Here is a 20,524-nt window from a genome sequence, read left to right on the forward strand (position 1 = left end):
GTCACTTCCACACCGCCTGAGGAAGGGGAAAGCCCCCGAAAGCTTGTGGGATTAAAAATAAAATCGTTGGACTATAACTTGGTGTTGTAAAATTGTTTACAATTGTTAACCCCAGTCCATCACCGGCATCTCCACATCATGGCTACACAGAATGACATCACGAACAGAAACTGCTCTATTTCGAGAGTAAGTGTGCACTGTCATCCATTCTCCACATGACACCAAGGCGGCAATTTACTGCATCACATCTCTTTATTTGCATACATGGTGGCCAATAACAAGAAACAAAAGTTACGATAACTACCTCGCTCGTAAGCAGCAACCACCCCAGATCAAACAGGTCACAGTAACAGGCAGCATCATCAGCTTCAGCAAAACAGTCATTCTGAGCCCCAATCTGTGCAATGCGCAGGTTTCATTAAAATATATGTACAGAACGCAAGGAATTAAACCCGGTACAGACAATACGAGAGTGGTTTCTATTGAGAGTTCAAAAGAACTGAAAATAAAACCACCTATCGAAATTGTTTGATGTAAATTGCTCACCTAACCTCATACTTAAAAGGATCTTGTACTAAAAACCTAGCACTCAAAATCCTAAAACCTACACAATTTTGCTAATTATTCTGCTTTCCCCTCCCCATCACCTCAGAAATGTGTTCAGAATGAGGGAGTAAAACATCTGCCCGTGAAGTCATGGAACAAGGACACTATGAAATATGAAGTCATTTCCAGTCAGAATTTTTTATTTAAGTTTGTCAGTAATAATTTAGGTCAGGGATTCTACTTGTTATTGTTCAAATAAACAGAACAGTAGGCTTTTCCATTTTATTTCTGTTCCAATTGTGAGTATAAATATGCTTCTCAGAAGTTTTCCCCGATTTCTCCCCAAATATTATTTGAATTAAGTGACATCTGTAGACACGCCCACTCCACTCCCTTGTAGGATTTTCAACAAACATTGTATTATTTCCAAAATTATCTCCCCACCCCCCCCATCCCCCAAGATGGTAACTCATATGGGGCAAGGTTCTATGGGCAACAGCAGCTCTCTCTCCAGTACCTCTCCCAAGTGATCAATCTTCCTGCACAGGCTTCGACAGTGAGGATTGGGAGGCTGCTCAGGAGGGTATCACTGCAGAGTCTCATCAGGTAACTCGGCACTGACCAGGAGCTGAACGTGGCACCTTCCCAGTCTGCATGGCTCAGCGTCACATCGAGCATTAACTCAATGAAGCAATGGGGAAGCAGTCACTCACTCTGACAATTGTGAAGATTTCACTTGCCAGCTGACCCAGAGAGTTACTGCATCGGAGTGAAGCAGTCCGTATGGTCTCAAAACATGTGTTTTTTTACAAAAAGCAGTTGATTTGTGCAGGACTTAACCTTTCATTCAATAGACTGATACATTGAATTTATGTGAACCCCTAAGGGTCAGTGAACAGGATGCTGTCTGTAACTCAACACAGCACTTAAAACTAGCAGATACTAGAAACAAAATAGGTTTATTTTTCTTCACCGCTTTCCTTTTTAACCTCTTCGTACAGAGGATCCTCATCCTCTGTACTCTTCTCTCCTTCCTCCTCTGCAGCCTTCGCGTTAGGAATCCAGAGCCCAGAGTCAATGCAGCGTTGCATGTGGTATTTAGCCTCCTGCAAACAGCACAGAGCAGATTCATCTTTTAATACTAGTATTTAGAATTTCTCCCTCCAGTGAAGGCAATGACAAACAGTATCAGAATTTCAGGAACCCCTCCAATATCTCACGCAGTTGGCCATTTCTCAGGAGAGCACCTGGAGTATCATTAGGTTAGATGACCATCAAGGGCACCACAAGCAAGCCTGATCTTCATCCAATATCCAAACATGCACAGCTTCCAGCTGGGGACAATGGACACTGAGCAGATGCCAGGGACACGGATCAATTAGAGCACCCAATCTTAAGCGACCACTTTACTCCAGTTGGTGGCACTCTCCCCCGAGTCGGAAGGTTGGAGGTTCAAACCCGACTCCAGGACTTGAGCACAGTCTCGGTCGACACGTCACTGAGGGAGTGCTGCGTTGTCACTCTTATAAACGTGTCCCAATTCAGAATCCTCATCAATCCAAAATTAACATTTCACATCTTTTAATTGCTATATTGTGCTCATTTGGCTCTCCTCTTTTATTCTTTTGATCACAAAGGTATTTTCTCCCTCCCTCGTTCTGGAGTTTTCCTATACCGGACACCACCCCATCAGAGTGTTCTGCTCTGAAAAAGCCGTGAGCATGACCAGGCGAAGATCAGGAACTCAGCGTGTGACCCAACCTGCCCAAAACACTGTCAACTCAAATTATGTTTCTTTCCTCTCTCAAATCCTCTTCTCTCTTCTACCTCCACCCCCCCAACCCACCCACCCACCCCAGGGACATTTTCCTGGCCATTGCAATCCACACTGGTATTCTACAGCCAATCTCTGAGGGGTTTGGAAAAGTGGTGCCAAAATGACACCATGCCTCCAACAATCAAGATCAGGAGGTGTGGGAAATAGGGGTGAACCAGTACCCCAAGAAAAAGCACACAAGCACAGAATTAACTATCAGGGCAACCCGGAAGCATGGGTTATTGCATTAGCAGCAGGAAATACTTACTGTTGGGTCCATTTTGCTGATAACATCCTGTAACAACTGAATATCTTTTGCATCAAAGCAATTCTTCATCTCCTGCAAAGACAGGATGTTAGGAAAACGATGAGCAGCTTTCTAAAATTTTGAAGCAGCACAACAAAAGAGCAAACTTTCCTGTAAACTCTGTCATTATTTATTGGGTGTGGAATAATTTCATAGGTCATTCAATCATTGCCAATTATGAGGCTCATGATCAGCATCACTGATTTACAGTAACTGAGTCAAATGCAGTTTTTAACATGTTGCATTCTGAGATTTTTCCAATGAACTGGAATTCCGCAATTCCCTCCATTTTTCTGTGAAAATCAGTGGCCTTGGTCAACACTTGCTTGGGAGTAAAGAGGCAGCAAAATAAAATTCTGCAATACTGGTTTCTGCCTCGAGGGTCTATGATGGGAATAACTTTGTGCAGCCTGGCAATACGGGGCAGATTATTACTCACTGCATGTAGAAGTGTTGAAAGCACCTGCCAACTCCACTGTGAAAAGCATAAAAAGGGATAAAGCCAGGCAGTTTGTGCTGGGTTTTTTTCCTGACCTGAAGATTTGCAAAGCACCTTCCTGCAAACTTCCCTTATCAAACACCAACTAAACTCTGATCAACCTCAGACTGTTCACTTACAGCAATTCGACATGATGGATTTGGAGAGACAGACCAACTTAAACCCAGCAACAGATTAATGCAGTGTGCCTTATATGGTATCATGTTCCTGTCCTCAAAACAGCACATCCTCTGACTTATGAGCAATGCCATGGGAGATTAGCAATGTCTTGAAACCAGCAGTTTTGCTTCGTTGAACAGAAAAAGTGACGGGATGTGAACTAGAAGTTGAAGAAAAAGCTCAAAGTCAGGAAGCTGCTTCTCCAATGGCACAACTAGTAAAATGCAATTGAGCTGCACAGATCCAGACTCAGGTACAACTCCCAAGTCTGTCGGGAGTTAGCTGATTCCGGCCAGAGACACAGTTGGGGGCGTCCATCTCAGAAGGAAGGAAGGAAACTGGAACAAAAGGAGGAAAAAATACTGCATCTAATGGGTCTTCTATGCAACCGCTCCAACAATCCTCCAGAGCTGGGGCATCATTGCAAAATAATCTACTCACTGTTGGAAGGTTTTCATACACCTCCACAGGGTCTAGTCCACCAGGCCCCATCCGCTTCTGACGTTCCTCCTCTTCATATTCCTTCATTGCCTTCTCTATCCTTGCCTGAGCACGACCTTTGACCCTCTCCTTAAATGCTTCAAGCTCATCATTAAACGCCTCGATGTATTGTTTATCTGCGGTCTGTACAAAGGGAAGTAGTTATAAATATCTCAGTCAACATCACAGGTTCAATACAATGATTTCAGAATGCATCCCCCCCCTCCCCGCACAACGCACCAACTCACGTTGGGTCAGGTTCCACAGGCACCTCACCAAGCAGCTATTCTTCATCCCTGAGCTCGACAGCGAATGTCTGCAGGCTATTCAACCAGACAAGGATCACAGCCCAGCCCAATTCTGTTCTCATCACAAAAACACATTTTCGAACAGTATGCAAATCACTAAAAGCTAGTGCACAGGTACAAAAAGTAATCAAAAAGGCTAACTGAATGTTGGCCTTTATCTCACAGGGACTGGAACACCAAGAGGAAGAAGTTATGCTTTGTTTGTATGGAGCCGTGGTCAGACCCCGTTTGGAGTACTGCATTCAATTTTGGGCACTGCACCTTAGGACGGATATATTGGCCTTGGAGGGGGTACTGCACAGATTCACCAGAATGATCCTGGGGCATAAAGGGTTAAATTATGAGGACAGGTTCCATAAACTTGGCCTGTATTCTCTTGAACTTAGAATGTTGAAGGGTGATCTAATCGAGGTGTTTAAAATGACAAAAGGATTCAACAGGGCAGGTACTGAGAAACTATTTCCCCCAGTGGAATGTCGAACAAGGGGGTACATACTTAAAATTTGAACGAAATCAATCATTCAGTGAATCAGGAATCACTTCTTCATACAAAGAGTAGAGAAAGCTGGAACTCTCTCCCCAAAAAGGCTGTGGACACTGGGGGGAGTTAATTGAAATTTTTAAGACAGAGGTCTTTTTGTTGGGTAAAAGTATAAAGGGATACCGATCACAGGCGGATAAATGGAGTTGAGGTACAGATCAGCCATGATCTTATTGATAGCGGAACAGGCTCGAGGGGCTGAGTTGCCTACCCCTGTTCCTGTAAGAACATTCGAAATAGAAGCAGGAGTCGGCCATCGGATCCCTCGAGCCTGCTCCGTCATTCAATAAGATCATGGCTGATCTTCGACCTCAACTCCACTTTCCAGCCCTATCCCCAGATCCCCTTCGGGTCAAAAAATCAATCTCAGCCTTTAATAAGTTCAACAACTGAGCATCTGCAGCCCCCTGGGGTAGAGAATTCCAAAGATTCACAAACCTCTGAGTGAAGAAATTTTTCCTCATCTCAGTCCTAAATGAGATGTTCAAAGTACACACGCTAAAGTCTGTGAATAAGGAACAAAGAACTCTGCACTGAACACCTACCAATGTTCAGGATCCTGGTCTAATCACCGGAATTCTCTGCCCCACCCCCCTGTCATTTTTACTAAACACCTCCCAAATAAGGGGCATTTCTTTGGCTACTCCTCCCCCCGCCTTTCTGTCCATCCCCATTGCCATGATCACGTCCCCAGTTAGTTTCCTCCCCACCTTCACCATCTCTCCTCCCTGCCTCCTTGTCCCCTCTCTTCTCTCATCTTCCTTCTCCCCCCTCCGCCCCGGCCTTGGTCCAATCATTCCACCTGCCTTTTAACCTTATTTAGAAGCAAGATTGCGGACTTGATTTTTCCCCTCCCTAGCCCTGGGGCCGAGAGCAAATGGAGCATCTCACTGCTACCACAAATGAAATCAATTAACCCAGCACAGATTGGGGTTTAACTTGGGACCCGTCCTGTTCTGCAACTTCAGTTCCATTCTAGGCTGTGTATCTACTGACCGAGTCATCTTGGAGCTATAATTTCCTTGATCAACTATGCGAACAGAGTTCAATTTTCTGTGCGCTCTATTTTCACCACACTGTTAGCATGTGTGCATTGTCTTCTCCATTAAAATGTAGTTGTTGACCCTGTCATCAAACAAGCTAATGAATGTGTTAGAATAGCACAGGCAGAAATTTCATGCAAATCCGTTAACCAGTGTGTTAAAAATAGAACAGTGTGTTAAAAATAGCACAAAGATCAAGTTAATGGCCAGCACAAAAATGTAAATTTATAAGCAATAAAGGAGAACAAATCTTCTCATTAAGTCAGTTATTCAACCACAGCTCTGTTGAGATTTATAAACCACTTGGTTCAACTACAGTGTTACAACTTATCATTGGTCATGATACATAAATTTTATACAGTTAATAATACACGAGATCACTAGAGCAAACATGAATTATTTCACAGGGGGTCAATCTCACAAAATAATTCAGGATAAACACGTGCCGTGGACTCCCAATTGCTTGAAATTAAGCTAACCGGCAGCCAGTTCTGTACCTTGATTTTGGTGAAGAACTGTCGGAAACAAGCTCTGGGATCCACCTTAAGGCTCTTGGCAAGTTCCAGGATAAACTGCATCACTATTGTCTGGTGGGCTACCTGCTCCATCAGTGCATGTTTCTGTAGAGGGAACCCAGAAACATAATTAACATATTGCAAACTAAAAGCTGTGGAAAACCATAAAGACCACATTAATGTAGAAATACGTGAACAGTTACTTGACCATAAAAAAGAGAAAAGCATGATGGGTATTTGACCAATGTTAACTCCTTGACTCCCATACATAGGGTAGTTACAATTTCACACACACACAGAAAGACACAATTGTCCTTGGTACGTTGATAATTAAGTTGGCTGTCCAGGTGCTTGGTACTGTCTGGCCTCCCCCCCTCCAGATAAGGGTATTGCTGGCTTATAATGTAATGAGAATACAGTTTCTTGAGAGGCCATGTAGCCTTGATTCTGACTTCAGCCCTATGATTAACCAGCTTTGGAATTTAGGGAGGTAATGTTCTCAAGCTTGCGAAGCCTGCTACGTGCCAAAGCAGGAATGAGCTATGGAGTCCAGAGGAGGCAGGCTCCCTGCTTGATTGACTAACCACTTGAACCAATAAAAATGTACATGTACGCCTATATTCTATGATAGACAGATATTGCTGATTGAACTGTATAAATGTGGGGGGCGTCCTTTGTCCGGCGAAGTGGTAGTTCTGACTATGGTCAGAACAGGACTTCCTTTGAGCTCAAGTTTCTTTTAATTAAAATTTTTTCTTGTCTGAAAATATGTGTTTGGAGTTAATGCATTGTATATAAGGGGTAATTAAGTTTTCGACAAAGCAATCAGAAACACTCTCTCCAGATGCTATCCACCTGCAGCCCTATTGTCTGTGATGAAGTAAAACCCCCACCCCAAGAGTCCGTTACCACCTGTGTTGGATTCCCATTTCATTCTAGGCGGTCTAAATTAGAAACCATGCCCTGAATATCACCCCAACCTTCTTTAAGGGCTCCACCAGTTGTCTGCAGTGACAAAATACTGAAAGAAGGGAACAGACATCCAAGGTGTACTCCACATGCATCAGTGTAAAACAACACTGCAGAAGCTGAAATACACAAACCTTACATACATACTGGTTCAAAAAGGCAGGTTACGTAGAATTATACAGTGGATAACCTATCATAAGTAGTTATTTTCACAATTATACAACCATAAACCACGAGTATTAAGGGATAAGCATCACTAGCAAAAGTGAGTGCACTTCTGTAGCACACATTAACAAGAGTACAATACTTTCCCATTGTACAAGATTTCATATGAAAAATTCTGCAATGCATCAACATTTATTCACCAACAGTCAGAACCCTCCTGGGTAATAAAAATATCACCAAAAGCTATTTGAGTTACACAAATTCCGACACAAGGTAACAGGGATGAGCTTTTCAAGTTCTAAAGGAGGGTTCTCACTGGAGCTTGGTTGATCTGAAGCTGCAATCTGGGTTTTCTCCATTGGTCCAATTCTCTGAAGCTTAGCAAGTACTTAACTTGCTGGGCAATGCAGACTAGGACCAACCAGTGTGGCTTGTACTATCATAATATTGATCATTTGGCAAACGCAGAGTCAAAATAGCAGTGTGGCCACTATACCTCTTCAACTTCTAAATCGATGCACCAGATGACCAGGTAGTTGGCTGTCTCCTCACACACGAGATGGGGATTATCAGACAGGTATTTCTGGCTGTCATCCCAGCGTCTTAGCATGCCTGTGTGTACATATATGCAAGGAAGTTAGTTTTTCTCCTCCTCTGACCCTGGCCAAGCTTCAGTTCCACAGGCCCCTGCAGCCCTCCAGTACCTCAAACAATCTGCCACCATTGAGGCAAGAACCTGAACAGTGAGTATTGTGTGCTACTTGACTGTGAAAGGCATCAGTCAAGCCCGATCATGTCTTCACATAACATCCACACACATGCAGGGGACCCAAGACAAAATTATTGGTGTACCAATCCAGTATCGCCATCAAGACGTATTGGGAATTGATGTTCTTGTTAAGTAATTAGTTCTGTGCTCATATTATAAAACTGACCAGTAAACTGCACATGGCTCCTAAATATACATTGCAAAAAAAAAAGGCCAAAATGGATTTGGCACTGTGATCGAAGAGAAATAAAGGGAGGAAAAAGCACGAGCTGGCTTTCATGTTGGAAACAAAGTCAACAACGCAGAATATTACTCATGTTAATAAGCAATAGTGAGATGAAGTTTAGCTGATTTCACTGAATTCAGTAACTGGTGCCAAGCCCCAAGACACATGCAAAGGAAAATGATAATGGAAAAAGCAGCTGAGATTTAAAACAAATGGGGAAATGGGAAACTAAAGAGGAAGCACTAAGTACAAGTGATGCAATAGGAATAGAATGAATAATCCACAAATTGCTGGGACTGTCTTGTTCATGCAGGCTCAGAACTAACTTATGTACATTGTAAACAGAGCCCCCAAGAGTACAGACATCCAACAGGAGGTCAGGATTGATGTGGAATCTCAGATGCACAAACAACTGACCATCAGTATGAGTGGTGTCTGTCACAGCACATGTATTGTATGCAGTGCCAGATTTCAAACCGTATACTGGACAGGAAATGGTATTTAGAAAGCTAATGAAAAATGCAGCACATCGTCACTGTGACCAACCACGAACAGGTTACTCCCACTCACCAAAGTGCTTGATCTGTTTTTCATATTTTTCCACAAAGGTTTTGTGTTTCTTTTCTTTATCTTCCTCTGTTTCAGCCTTGGTTGATTCTGGCTTTACATTAAAAACACTCTGAAGGACAGAAGCAGAAAACATCAGTGTTTATGGAATGTCCAATCTGTGCCTGTGAATCTCAGTTACACCCGAAGTCTTCCCCAAATAAAATTACACACCAATACATTTGAAACAACGGAAGAACAATTGTATCCGACTTTTTAAAAATCTATTTCAGATTTTTTTTTACTCTAGCTCCCTTTTATCACCAATAGCCAGTTCCTGCAGTAATTAAATCAGGGTCTTACTTACAATTTCGGTTATTAAAATATACAAGGAGCAGGAGGGCTTCAATATCATAACATGTGAATAGCGTACAAATCAGAGAAAATAGATGATCACCGAGCAGCAGCCGACTGGGGTACAGATACAGTAGACAGAGGTACAAGGGACTAGGGATTGCAGCGTGATACAGGAGAGCAAGGAAGGGAGGATCCAAAACAGAAAATAAAAGTTAAAAAACACAAAGCAGGTTTGTGGCATGTTTGTTAACATGTCTATGCCAGAATTGTAGCAAAATAGCCCTTGGTCCCAATTTGAAGATTGTTACTCCATCAGAAGGTACCAAACAAAAAGCACGTTGTTCCCCAGAGAGACAAGCAGCTTACCTCAGTAGCTTATGATACATTGACTGTCTGGTAACAGTACTTTCAGGGGTTCGGGAGGAGGTGATGATGTGTGACCAGAGGGTAGCAAATTCCAAAATTGGCAGAAACAACTCTGGGAGGGGGTGGAAGAGCCGGATTAACAAGTTAAAAGTTCCCAGTTTGGAAGTCAAGCAAAGCAGAGAACAATGAGCTTAAATGGCCTTATTGCCGAGTGGGTAAAGGCACTCAGCCACATAGATCAAGAGGTCCCAGGTCTGTGCTGGGCAGGTTAAACTTCAGTGAGGTAGTGGGTTGGCAAATAATTGGCCTTGTATCCCTGGGCGATTTAGGCACAAAACAAATTCAGACCAGGTTTTTGACTGTTAATCGCCATCTAGTAACTGCTGCTGGAAGTGGATATTGGGTGAAGCAAGGTAACAGACAATAGCTAGCATCCAAAGAACCACACCCTCACAAGGAGAGGGGAGGAGAGAAAAAAAGAAAAGCACCAAAAAAAGGGCAAGTCATCCCTGGCATACCTCAGTGACTGACTCAGGAACAGCACTGACATATGTTGGGAATTCACCCCTGCTCTAACAGTCCATGAGCTAACAACATGTAACACTGGTTCAACAAACTGCTAACACATCTGTGCTAACCTTACTGAATCCCTCTTTACTCAGCGTATCCACATTCCAAGGCATTGACTTCTCCTTCTTCTTCAGCGACGCCCCTTTCTTTTCCCATTCTTTCTCCTCCTTCTTCAGTTGTTTGAGATCATCCTGTAACTTTGCAATCTCTTTCTTTGCATCGTCCGTTTCCACCAGCACCAACTCCTTCAGCTTCTTTTGGCACTCACTGAGTTTACGTTTACAATCCCCACAACTCTTCTCGTACTCCTCTCGTTCTTTCTGTGCCTCTTCCATCCGCTCGACCCGAGCCTGGAACACAAAACGAACAAGTGCTATTTCTCTAAGCTGTTAATTGCGGAAACAATCAGAGTGAATTTTAGAAACAAAGAGCATTTTATTTGCAAACTGTATTATGCAGTGTTGCCACACTATGTCAGAGGGTATAATGTTTTATAAGAATAGGAGTATTATACCATGTAATACACAACATATTACACTGATTCAAGGTGGCGATATGCGTAATGCTCAGTCCCTTTAAGGTCACAAGGTATGATTGCTTTACAGACATAGCCTGAGGTTAATTAAAGGATGTATGTGGGACCCTGTGTTTACCTACACTTTCTAATATATTTCCCAAAATAAAAATCACACAAGCAACCACGCCTCATACAATGTTCATGCAGTACACAATGTTCTCACCATACACAATCCAAGTTTGGACGGGCAAAATGTACAAAATAGTGTCCATCCAACCTGCAGGAAATATGAAAAATTCACACCCCAACCATACGCATTTTACTAAAATCCGAGCGACATCTTTGGTTTATCGGCTGTATGTCTGAATTTGGCATGGATGATTAGAATTTGTTATTCTCTCAAAAAGCATAAAAAGGTACAAGTACACAGAATGTGCAGCACAGAAACAGGCCATTCACCCCAACAGGTGGTGTTTATGCTCCACACGAGTCTCCTCCCTCCCTACTTCATCTCACTCTATCAACATATCCTTCTATTCCTTTCTCCCTCATGTGTTTATCTAGCTTCCCCTGAAATGTATCTGTACTATTCGCCTTACCTGTTCCTTGTGGTAGCGAGTTCCACATTCTCACCACTCTCTGGGTAAAGAAGTTTCTCCTGAATTCCCTATTGGATTTATTAGTGACTATCTTATATTTATGGCCCCTAGTTCTGGTCTTCCCCACAAGTGGAAACAGTTTCTTTACATCTACCCTGTCAAAACCTTTCATAATCTTAAAGACCTCCATCAGGTCACCTCTCAGCCTTCTCTTTACCAGAGAAAAGAGTCCCAGCCTGTTCAACCTTTCCTGATAGGTATAACCTCTCAGTCCTGGTATCATCCTTGTAAATCTTTTTTGCACTTTCTCCAGTGCCTCTACATCCTTTTTATAATATGGAGTCCAGAAGCGTTCACAGTTCTCCCAGTGTGCTCCAAGTCAATTATCAATCTTCAATTAGAATGGTGTCCTGCTTCCATCCGAGGTCAGCACTTCAGCAGTTAGTTGGGATTCTAAGCCAGGCCTGTATCACCTTAAGGCTCCAACTCTCTCAAGCTCTCCTAGCCAACCCCCACTTCAAACTACTGAGACACTATTGCTGGTAGACATTGGACATAAGGAGCAGGAGCAGGAGTAGGCCATTCGGCCCCTCGAGCCTGCTCTGCCATTCAATCAGATCATAGCTGATCTTCGACCTCAACTCCACTTTCTCGCCTGATCCCCATATCCCTTGAAGTCCCCACCTGGAGGACATTCTGTGCTCCTGCTTTCTGCAGAACTTCTTGCAAATGATATTCAACATGGAGGAGTACTGATTTGTCAGTTATGGGGGGACAGTGGGTGATCAGCAAGAGGTTTCCTTGACCTTGTTTGACCTGAAGCGTGGAGCAATAATGGCCTGTGAATCGTTACTATAATTGGTCAGCACTCCCAGTTCATAATGAGTGAAGAGGGAATTCTACCCAGGATACTTGCACCTATGACTTGACTACCCTTAAAAAGGATAAAATAAGGTTAAAAAAAATGGATAGTTCAACATAAGCACTTTGGAGAGAAGTGTGTAGTTCTGTGTAATTGTGTAATTCTGAAAAGTACACTGTCCCTTTGAGCTCTGAAGTGCTCGGATATCCTGTTAGGTTAATTGGAGTAGACTATCATGTTTATATTCAAAAAGGTGAGGGAATCATAAGAGGTGTTCCCATATCTCTAAGTGTTGATCTTAATTGTTCACCATCCACAAAGATCTGGACAGTGTTCAATAAAGATAACTCTTCACACAGTCCAATCAAGTTTTAAAACTTTCCAAATAAAGAACACCATATCACTGTAAGTCACTCTGCTTCTGTTTACTACTGATATGCATTTTAGAAATTTGGGAAATTAGTTACACACGTAACAGGAATGCATGTCACGTGCAATGGAGAACCTGTTATAAGTACTGATTAGATCAGAAAGATCTAGCTCTCCAATGGTTCAGCTGACAAAGATGGTATGTACCTGAGTCAGAGGATCTCTGGTTTGATACCTGGTCTCAGCTGTGGCAAGACAGGTGCCACAGTCGGTTGCAATGCCCCTAGACCAGGGAGGGCGAGATGTGCTCAGGTTCCTGCTCTTGATCTATTATTGTGTGAGAAAGTCTGCCTGTCTGGACATCCAGCAGGGTCAGGGTCAGGGTTTTGGAACAGCCTCGAGGGGTTGAATGGCGCTACAGCACCACCAGCGGCGGGAGGCTGCAATCACAGGGTGATTGTTTACATGGGACATTCCCATTATAAACACCCACAGAAAGCTTCCCAACGGGAAAAGTTGGCACAGGAAGTGGACAGATCCTAGACCTTTAATATCTTATATAATTAAAGATAAAGATGGGGAAGGGTCGATCCCTCTCCCTATTCCTTCTATTACTGAGCCCAGTAACTATCAGTCGTATTTTACAGAGGGAGAGTGGTATTTTCTCCACACTATTAACTCCGCTCCCAGGCCCGAGGCCCGGGGCTTTCCCTGGATCACTGCGGCCTGTGCGGCGATCGAGCCGGGCCCTCACCTGGTGCCTCCATCGGAACAGACTGGCCGTGTCGATGTTCGGGTGAGTCTCGTCCTCATCGTCCGACACCTCAATGTGGTCCCACACGCTGTAATCCACCATCTTGGAGCGAGGGGGGATCGGGCGACGTGCCGCGCCTCGGGCCTTGCTTCCCTCGCCGCCTCTCTGGCGCTCACTCCCGGCTTCCGCTTCTAGAAAACTCCCTGGGCAACACCGCCGCTGCCGGGAGAACGTCACTTCCGGCCCCCCCCCGGGGGGAGGGGTGACGTCATTGAGAGGCGGCACCTTCTTGGAGCCAGAGAGGGCGGGAAAATGAGAGAGGGCGGGAAAATGAGAGAGGGTGCGAGAGTAGGGGGGTGGGTGTGGGAGGGTGTGTGTGAGAGGTTGAGGGAGGGCGGGCGGGTGTGTGTGTGGGAGGGTGTGAGAGTAGGGGGGTGGGTGTGAGAGTAGGGGGGTGGGTGTGGGAGGGTGTGAGAGTAGGGGGGTGGAGGGAGGGCGGGTGTGTGTGGGAGGGTGTGAGAGTAGGGGGGTGGGTGTGGGAGGGTGTGAGAGTAGGGGGGTGGGTGTGGGAGGGTGTGTGTGAGAGGTTGAGGGAGGGCGGGTGTGTGTGGGAGGGTGTGAGAGTAGGGGGGTGGGTGTGGGAGGGTGTGAGAGTAGGGGGGTGGGTGTGGGAGGGTGTGAGAGTAGGGGGGTGGGTGTGGGAGGGTGTGTGTGAGAGGTTGAGGGAGGGCAGGTGTGGGAGGGTGTGAGAGTAGGGGGGTGGGTGTGGGAGGGTGTGTGTGGGAGGTTGAGGGAGGGCGGGTGTGTGTGGGAGGGTGTGTGAGTGGCACAGACCAATACTGACTGGGCACAGCGACACACCAGCAGGAGGTTACCTCTAATATTTATCCCTCAACCAGCATCACTAAAACAGATTATCTGGTCGTTATCTCATTTCTATTTGTGGGATCTTGCTGTGCACAAAATTGGCTGCTGCATTTCCTACATTACAACAGTGACTACACTTCAAAAGTACTTCATTGTCTGTGAAGCGTTTTGGGACATCCTGAGGTTGTGAAAGGTGCTGTAGAAATGCACGTCTTTCTTCCTTTAAATGATCCATTAGGTTGATACTGGATTGCCCCAGTGTCATCAACAGAAAAAAAGGAATTGACATATGACCCCCCTTTTATTTTTAAGAGGCACAACTAATAAAGGAATTTAAACATAAAGAGTACTTCTCAACAAAACAAAAGGAAAGTTAGAAAATGAAATAAGAACAGTGTTGCTTGTGTCTCCGAGACTCTCTACTCCTTGTAGTGCCCACCGGTCACAGAAGGGTATCAGGTGGATGTGGCTGAGAGGGAACCTCATTCAAAGAAACAACTTGCATTTATGTGGATTGACAGCCAATGAATGACTTTTTTGAAACATAGTCACTTGTCATGTAGACAAATGGAGCAGCCGATACGCACTCAGCAAGATCCTGCAACAGCAGTGAGATGGGCTACGGTCTCTCAATAATGAAAAATACATGCCGAGACTGTCAGCATCTGTCAAGCGAAAAGATGATCAGTTTGGGTAGCGACCCTTCAGAAGTCAGATGGGATGGGAGATGAGGCCAAGAGATACCTTATTTTCCTACATTACAACACTGACTACACTTCAAAAGTACTTAATTGTCTGTAAAGCACTTTCGGACTTGCTGAGGTTGTGAAAGGTGCTATATAAATGGAAGCTCTTATTGTGAGAGTAGAGATGCAGGAAATGGAGTGAATAAGGCTGAGAGCCTCGATAACCACAGCTAAAGAAAACCTAGGCAGAGAAAATGGGACATTTTGGAAGCTCTGGTGTGGATAGTATCAGAGCAGACAGGATGGAAAAACTGAAAAGAAAGGATTGAAACTCCTGTTGCCTTTCCAGCCACTGAATCCAGATGTTGCAGCACATTATCTGAGGGGGCTGCTCTTCAATTTCTGGCTTCATTTCACCTCCATGCTTTTCATCTTTGGTCACCTGGTGCACAGGGGGCCTCCTGGTGGGTCTGCAACAAACCCCCATCCACAGTTCCAGGATATTGCAGCCCAAAGGAGGGCAGATTCGACTGCTTGCCTTTCTTCCAAGGCCATGTGCACACCCGGGTGACCGTAGAATTAGGTGAGCAGTGTCTGCCGGTTCACCTGAAGCCTTTCGCGACCAGTTTTTGTATCATTGATGATTAAATCCAGATTATGGTCGAATATCTCACATACAGGTTTGATTGTTCACCCCATTTATATCAAGAGGAGGGCACGTGAAGTGACGATTTTACACTGGTGGCTTTGGGCTGATGCCCAGTGCCATTCCATTAGTTCAAACTGAGCCCCTTTGAGATACGAGTGAAAATGGCAATATGAGTGTTGATTTGGACGGACTTCTCCACTCAACAAAGAAATTGGTTAATGGGTAATTCTATGAACTATCTCTGGGTTTTTTCAGGAGAGTTGTATGACTCAGTAATCATTGAACACTTAAACACCACCAAGATTAGACGGATAAGGCAGTGACTCTTGTAAAGGTTTGCAGGTTGTAGATTGTGGAAGAGGAATTTGCCTGAACAAGATTAACCCTTAGAGAGTAGCTGTGAATATTTTTTCCCTCCAATTTTCTCATCTGTCCTTCTCTCCCGATTCCCCCAGTTGACACCCAAGGCATTGGTCAATCACCAGTACGTCAGCCAAATGACCATTTTTCATGTTGGGTCGTGTCAGAGAGAAACTATTTCCTCTGGTGGGAGAGTCCAGAACAACGGGGCATAACCTTAAAATTAGAGCTCGACTGTTCAGGGGTGATGTCAGGAAACACTTCTCCCCCAAAAAGCTATTAAGGCGGGGGAGGGGGTCAATTAAAAATGTCCAAACTGAGATTGATAGATTTTTGACAGTTTCGGGTATTAAGGGATATGGAACCAAGGCAGATAAACGGAGTAAAGATACAGATTAACCATGATCTAATTGAATGGCGGGACAGGCTTGAGGGGCTGAATGGCCGCCTCCTGTTCCTATGTTCGTATTATCAGCAGACTATCTGAGCCCCACAGCCAAGCCCGATTCTGTCCTCACATGATGTGGACATGTACATACCTCCAGTAGGGGGGCCAGCAGAGAGAGGTCACTCTGCACCGATCGGGGCATTGGGATCGTCCTGATCTCTGCAGCTCAAAGATGAAGAATTCACCTCTCGGCCACTGGGGCTCCCTGACATTTTTTTTAATGTTTTATTTTATGCTTATCAGGTTGAGGGATATCAGTGCCGGGGAATACAATACTTATCTCAGATCAGGTACCCCAGGGAAGCTGAACTGAACAGTGTTACACGGGGAAAGTTGAATGTACTGAACAGTGTATTACACAGAGAGCTGTATGTACTGAACAGTGTTACACAGGGAAAGCTGTATGTACTGAACAGTATTACACGGGGGAAGCTGTATGTACTGAACAGTATTACACGGGGGAAGCTGTATGTACTGAACTGTATTACACAGGGGAAGCTGTATGTACTGAACAGTATTACACGGGGGAAGCTGTATGTACTGAACAGTGTTACACAGGGGGAGCTGTATGTACTGAACAGTATTACACGGGGGAAGCTGTATGTACTGAACAGTGTTACACAGGGAAAGCTATATGTACTGAACAGTATTACACGGGGGAAGCTGTATGTACTGAACAGTATTACACAGGGGAAGCTAATTGTAAACAATTTTACAACACCAAGTTATAGTCCAGCAATTTTATTTTAAATTCACAGGGGAAGCTGTATGTACTGAACAGTGTTACACAGGGGGAGCTGTATGTACTGAACAGTGTTACACGGGGGGAGCTGTATGTTCTGAACAGTATTACACAGGGGGAGCTGTATGTACTGAACAGTGTTACACGGGGGAAGCTGTATGTACTGAACAGTATTACGGGGGAAGCTGTATGTACTGAACAGTGTTACACAGGGGAAGCTGTATGTACTGAACAGTGTTACACGGGGGGAGCTGTATGTACTGAACAGTGTTACACAGGGGGAGCTGTATGTACTGAACAGTGTTACACGGGGGGAGCTGTATGTACTGAACAGTGTTACACAGGGGGAGCTGTATGTACTGAACAGTGTTACACGGGGGGAGCTGTATGTACTGAACAGTGTTACACAGGGGGAGCAGTATGTACTGAACAGTGTTACACGGGGGGAGCTGTATGTACTGAACAGTATTACGGGGGGAGCTGTATGTACTGAACAGTATTACACAGGGGGAGCTGTATGTACTGAACAGTATTACACAGGGGGAGCTGTATGTACTGAACAGTGTTACACGGGGGGAGCTGTATGTACTGAACAGTGTTACACAGGGGGAGCAGTATGTACTGAACAGTGTTACACGGGGGGAGCTGTATGTACTGAACAGTATTACGGGGGGAGCTGTATGTACTGAACAGTGTTACACGGGGGGAGCTGTATGTACTGAACAGTATTACGGGGGGAGCTGTATGTACTGAACAGTATTACACAGGGGGAGCTGTATGTACTGAACAGTATTACACAGGGGGAGCTGTATGTACTGAACAGTATTACACGAGGACCTTGCATTAATACAGCACCTGTCACATCCTCAAAACATCGCAAAGCACTTTCCAGCCAATCAATGACTTCTGATGTTTTGTTGGTGCTGTACAAACAAAGAGGTGAACTAATTTGGAGTTTGCGACCTGAGTGCACACCTGTACCTTACACTTCTTTTAATTCATGGGATGTGGGCGTTGCTGGCGAGGCCAGCATTTATTGCCCATCCCTAATTGCCCTTGAGAAGGTGGTGGTGAGCCGCCTTCTTGAACCGCTGCAGTCCGTGTGGTGAAGGTCCTTCAGTCACGACTGGACTTTTAAAACATAGTTGTGTAAATCACACCTTGTTGTTGCTGCCACAGGTATCCCTGAACGAGCCTGGTGTTTACACCTGTCTGATATCAGTGAAGACCTTAAATCTTGGAATGAAGCAAAGCTGGTTTGTGAGTCTGAACATATAAGTTGAGCAGTAAATGGGCAGAGTTAAGTAAGGAGGCAAGGTCATTGCACCTGGCGAGAGTGACCTTTGGGACATGTTCTGAGTTCCCCAGTTGCCGTGCTGAGATTGTTCCTATTTTGATCTGACTTTGCTTTTTCCTGGTTTGTTCACCCTTTCCCGAAGCTGCTGATCGATGCCCGTATACGGTAATACAGGTGCCAGTGCCCCTCTTGTACCTCGCTCGGGGGCGGGTGGAGTGCTGTCCACCTATTAGGTCCTGTAAACTGAGCATCAGCCGGCTATTCGACCATGGGTAGATCCCACTGTGAACGGCTCCCCCTCCCTGCCCCCTAGCACTCAATGCCCAGGCTCAAATGTGACAAATGGGTGAATGCCCTGCCCCTGTGGAACTGATGCCCCAGCGTGAGTCAGTGCCTTCAGGATAAGACAGAAAAATAAAGGATGGGACTGGGAGAGGATCTGGGAAGAGATCAGCTACCCTGTCCTAATGGTTGTGACCCAGCAGACAAATCAGCAAAGGAGAGGGGGAGAAAGGATATAAAATAAACATTCAATAAATATTAATAACGGGGGAGAAAATGGCCAATAATTCCTTTCACCTCACAAGGAACAGTCTCTGGTTGGTTGAGTGCATTACCCAGTTTGCAACACCTATGGATCAGTCCGGAATTGCATCTTTTTTTCCATTGTGCCGGCCTCACCTGTTAATCCAAACACTTACTTTAAGTGCTAACAGATGTTCGGGAGAAACATAAAAGGACCTTCATCTGCACAGAATGATTGACCAGCTTTGCTCAGTCAGGGTTATCTGGGCCGCCTCAATCCGCCCACTGCACCTCCTTTCACCAATGGGATTTTGAGTTAAAGCAATGAGGCTGACCTTATGTTTTCCGTTCACAGATTCAGGGAGACGCTGGGTCGGAAGGCGAGACAGTGACTCGGTGCCAAAGCAATCAGGAAAGTCGTTTTTATCCCCCCCTTTCTCAGGGTTTAAACTGTCAAATTGTATTTATTTTATCCGATCAGGAAAGAAACCTAAACACTGATTTATATCCAGCCTGTGCTGTTTGGTCCAAAACTGCACCAAGTCAATTAACAAAGAGTCTCCCCTTCTGTTTAATCACTAAGAGCGAATTTTAATAAATGAAAAGCTTTCTCCGGTTGACATTTTAGTGCCTTGTTGACTTTTTTTTGCCAGCAGTTTCAGTGTCACATGATCACCGGTCGGGAGGCTGATTGTGTCGGGAGCTTTGGTCACTGGGCTACGTTGGAGATTGGAGTGGAGATTGGAGTGGAGATTGGAGATTGGATTGGAGTGGAGATTGGAGATTGGATTGGAGTGGAGATTGGAGTGGAGTGGAGTGGATGGAGTGGATTGGATTGGAGTGGAGATTGGAGTGGAGTGGAAGGGGGAACCCACTGAGTGCACTGCAATTCAGTTGGACTGTGAAGATCTTCCCAAGAGCACTGAAGGAGATCCCTTCCAGCCCTGTCACCTTTCCCACTGAGGAGGACCAGAGCAGCACTCATAGAATCACAGAAAGGTTACAGCACGGAAGGAGGCCATTCGGCCCATTGAGTCCGCACTGGCTCTATGCAAGAACAATCCAGCGAGTACCACTCCCCCCGCCCTATCCCTGTAGCCCTGCAATGTTGCAGGAACATCACCTCCTCCAAGTCACACACTTGGGTTACGTGTCAGCCATGGCTCAGTGGGTCGCACTCCTGCCTCTGAGTCAGAAGGTTGTCCCACTTCAGAAACTTGAGTATAAAAGCCAGGCTGACACTCCCAGTGCTGCACTGTTGGAGGTGCTTTGGATGAAATGTTAATCCGAGCCTCCGTCTGCTTTCTCAGGTGGATAGAAAAGATCCCATGGTGCTATTTTGAAGAAAAGCAGGATGTTCCCCCCCCCCCCAACAATATTTATCCCTCAACCAACATCACCGAAAGACAAAACATCTGATCATTATCACATTGTTGGTCACCACATTGCAGGAAGGATGTAATTGCTCTGGAGAGAGTGCAGAGAAGATTTACAAGAATCTTGCCAGGGCTTGAAAAATTGCAGCTACGAGGAGAGATTGGATAGGCTGGGGTTGTTTTCCTAGGAACAGAGGAGGCTGAGGGGAGACTTGATTGAGGTGTACAAAATTATGAGGGGCCCAGATAGAGTAGACAGGAAGTACCTGTTTCCCCTAGCGGAGAGTTCAA

General features: G+C 45.0%; 1 protein-coding gene across 1 annotated transcript; it reads right to left on the reverse strand.

The window, feature by feature from the left end:
• Positions 1–233: 233 nt before the first annotated feature.
• cdc37 (cell division cycle 37 homolog (S. cerevisiae)) lies at positions 234–13,510 on the reverse strand. Its single transcript, XM_067972957.1, has 8 exons — positions 13,284–13,510; positions 10,251–10,532; positions 8,914–9,022; positions 7,845–7,960; positions 6,197–6,319; positions 3,769–3,951; positions 2,631–2,702; positions 234–1,652 (listed from the first exon to the last, which is right to left on the reverse strand). Exons 1-8 carry the CDS (start codon positions 13,383–13,385, stop codon positions 1,506–1,508), a joined length of 1,134 nt encoding a protein of 377 aa, XP_067829058.1. The 5' UTR covers positions 13,386–13,510; the 3' UTR covers positions 234–1,505.
• Positions 13,511–20,524: the final 7,014 nt, after the last annotated feature.

The sequence above is a fragment of the Heptranchias perlo genome, chromosome 37 (assembly GCF_035084215.1).
Source record: "Heptranchias perlo isolate sHepPer1 chromosome 37, sHepPer1.hap1, whole genome shotgun sequence".
Classification (NCBI taxonomy): domain Eukaryota; kingdom Metazoa; phylum Chordata; class Chondrichthyes; order Hexanchiformes; family Hexanchidae; genus Heptranchias; species Heptranchias perlo.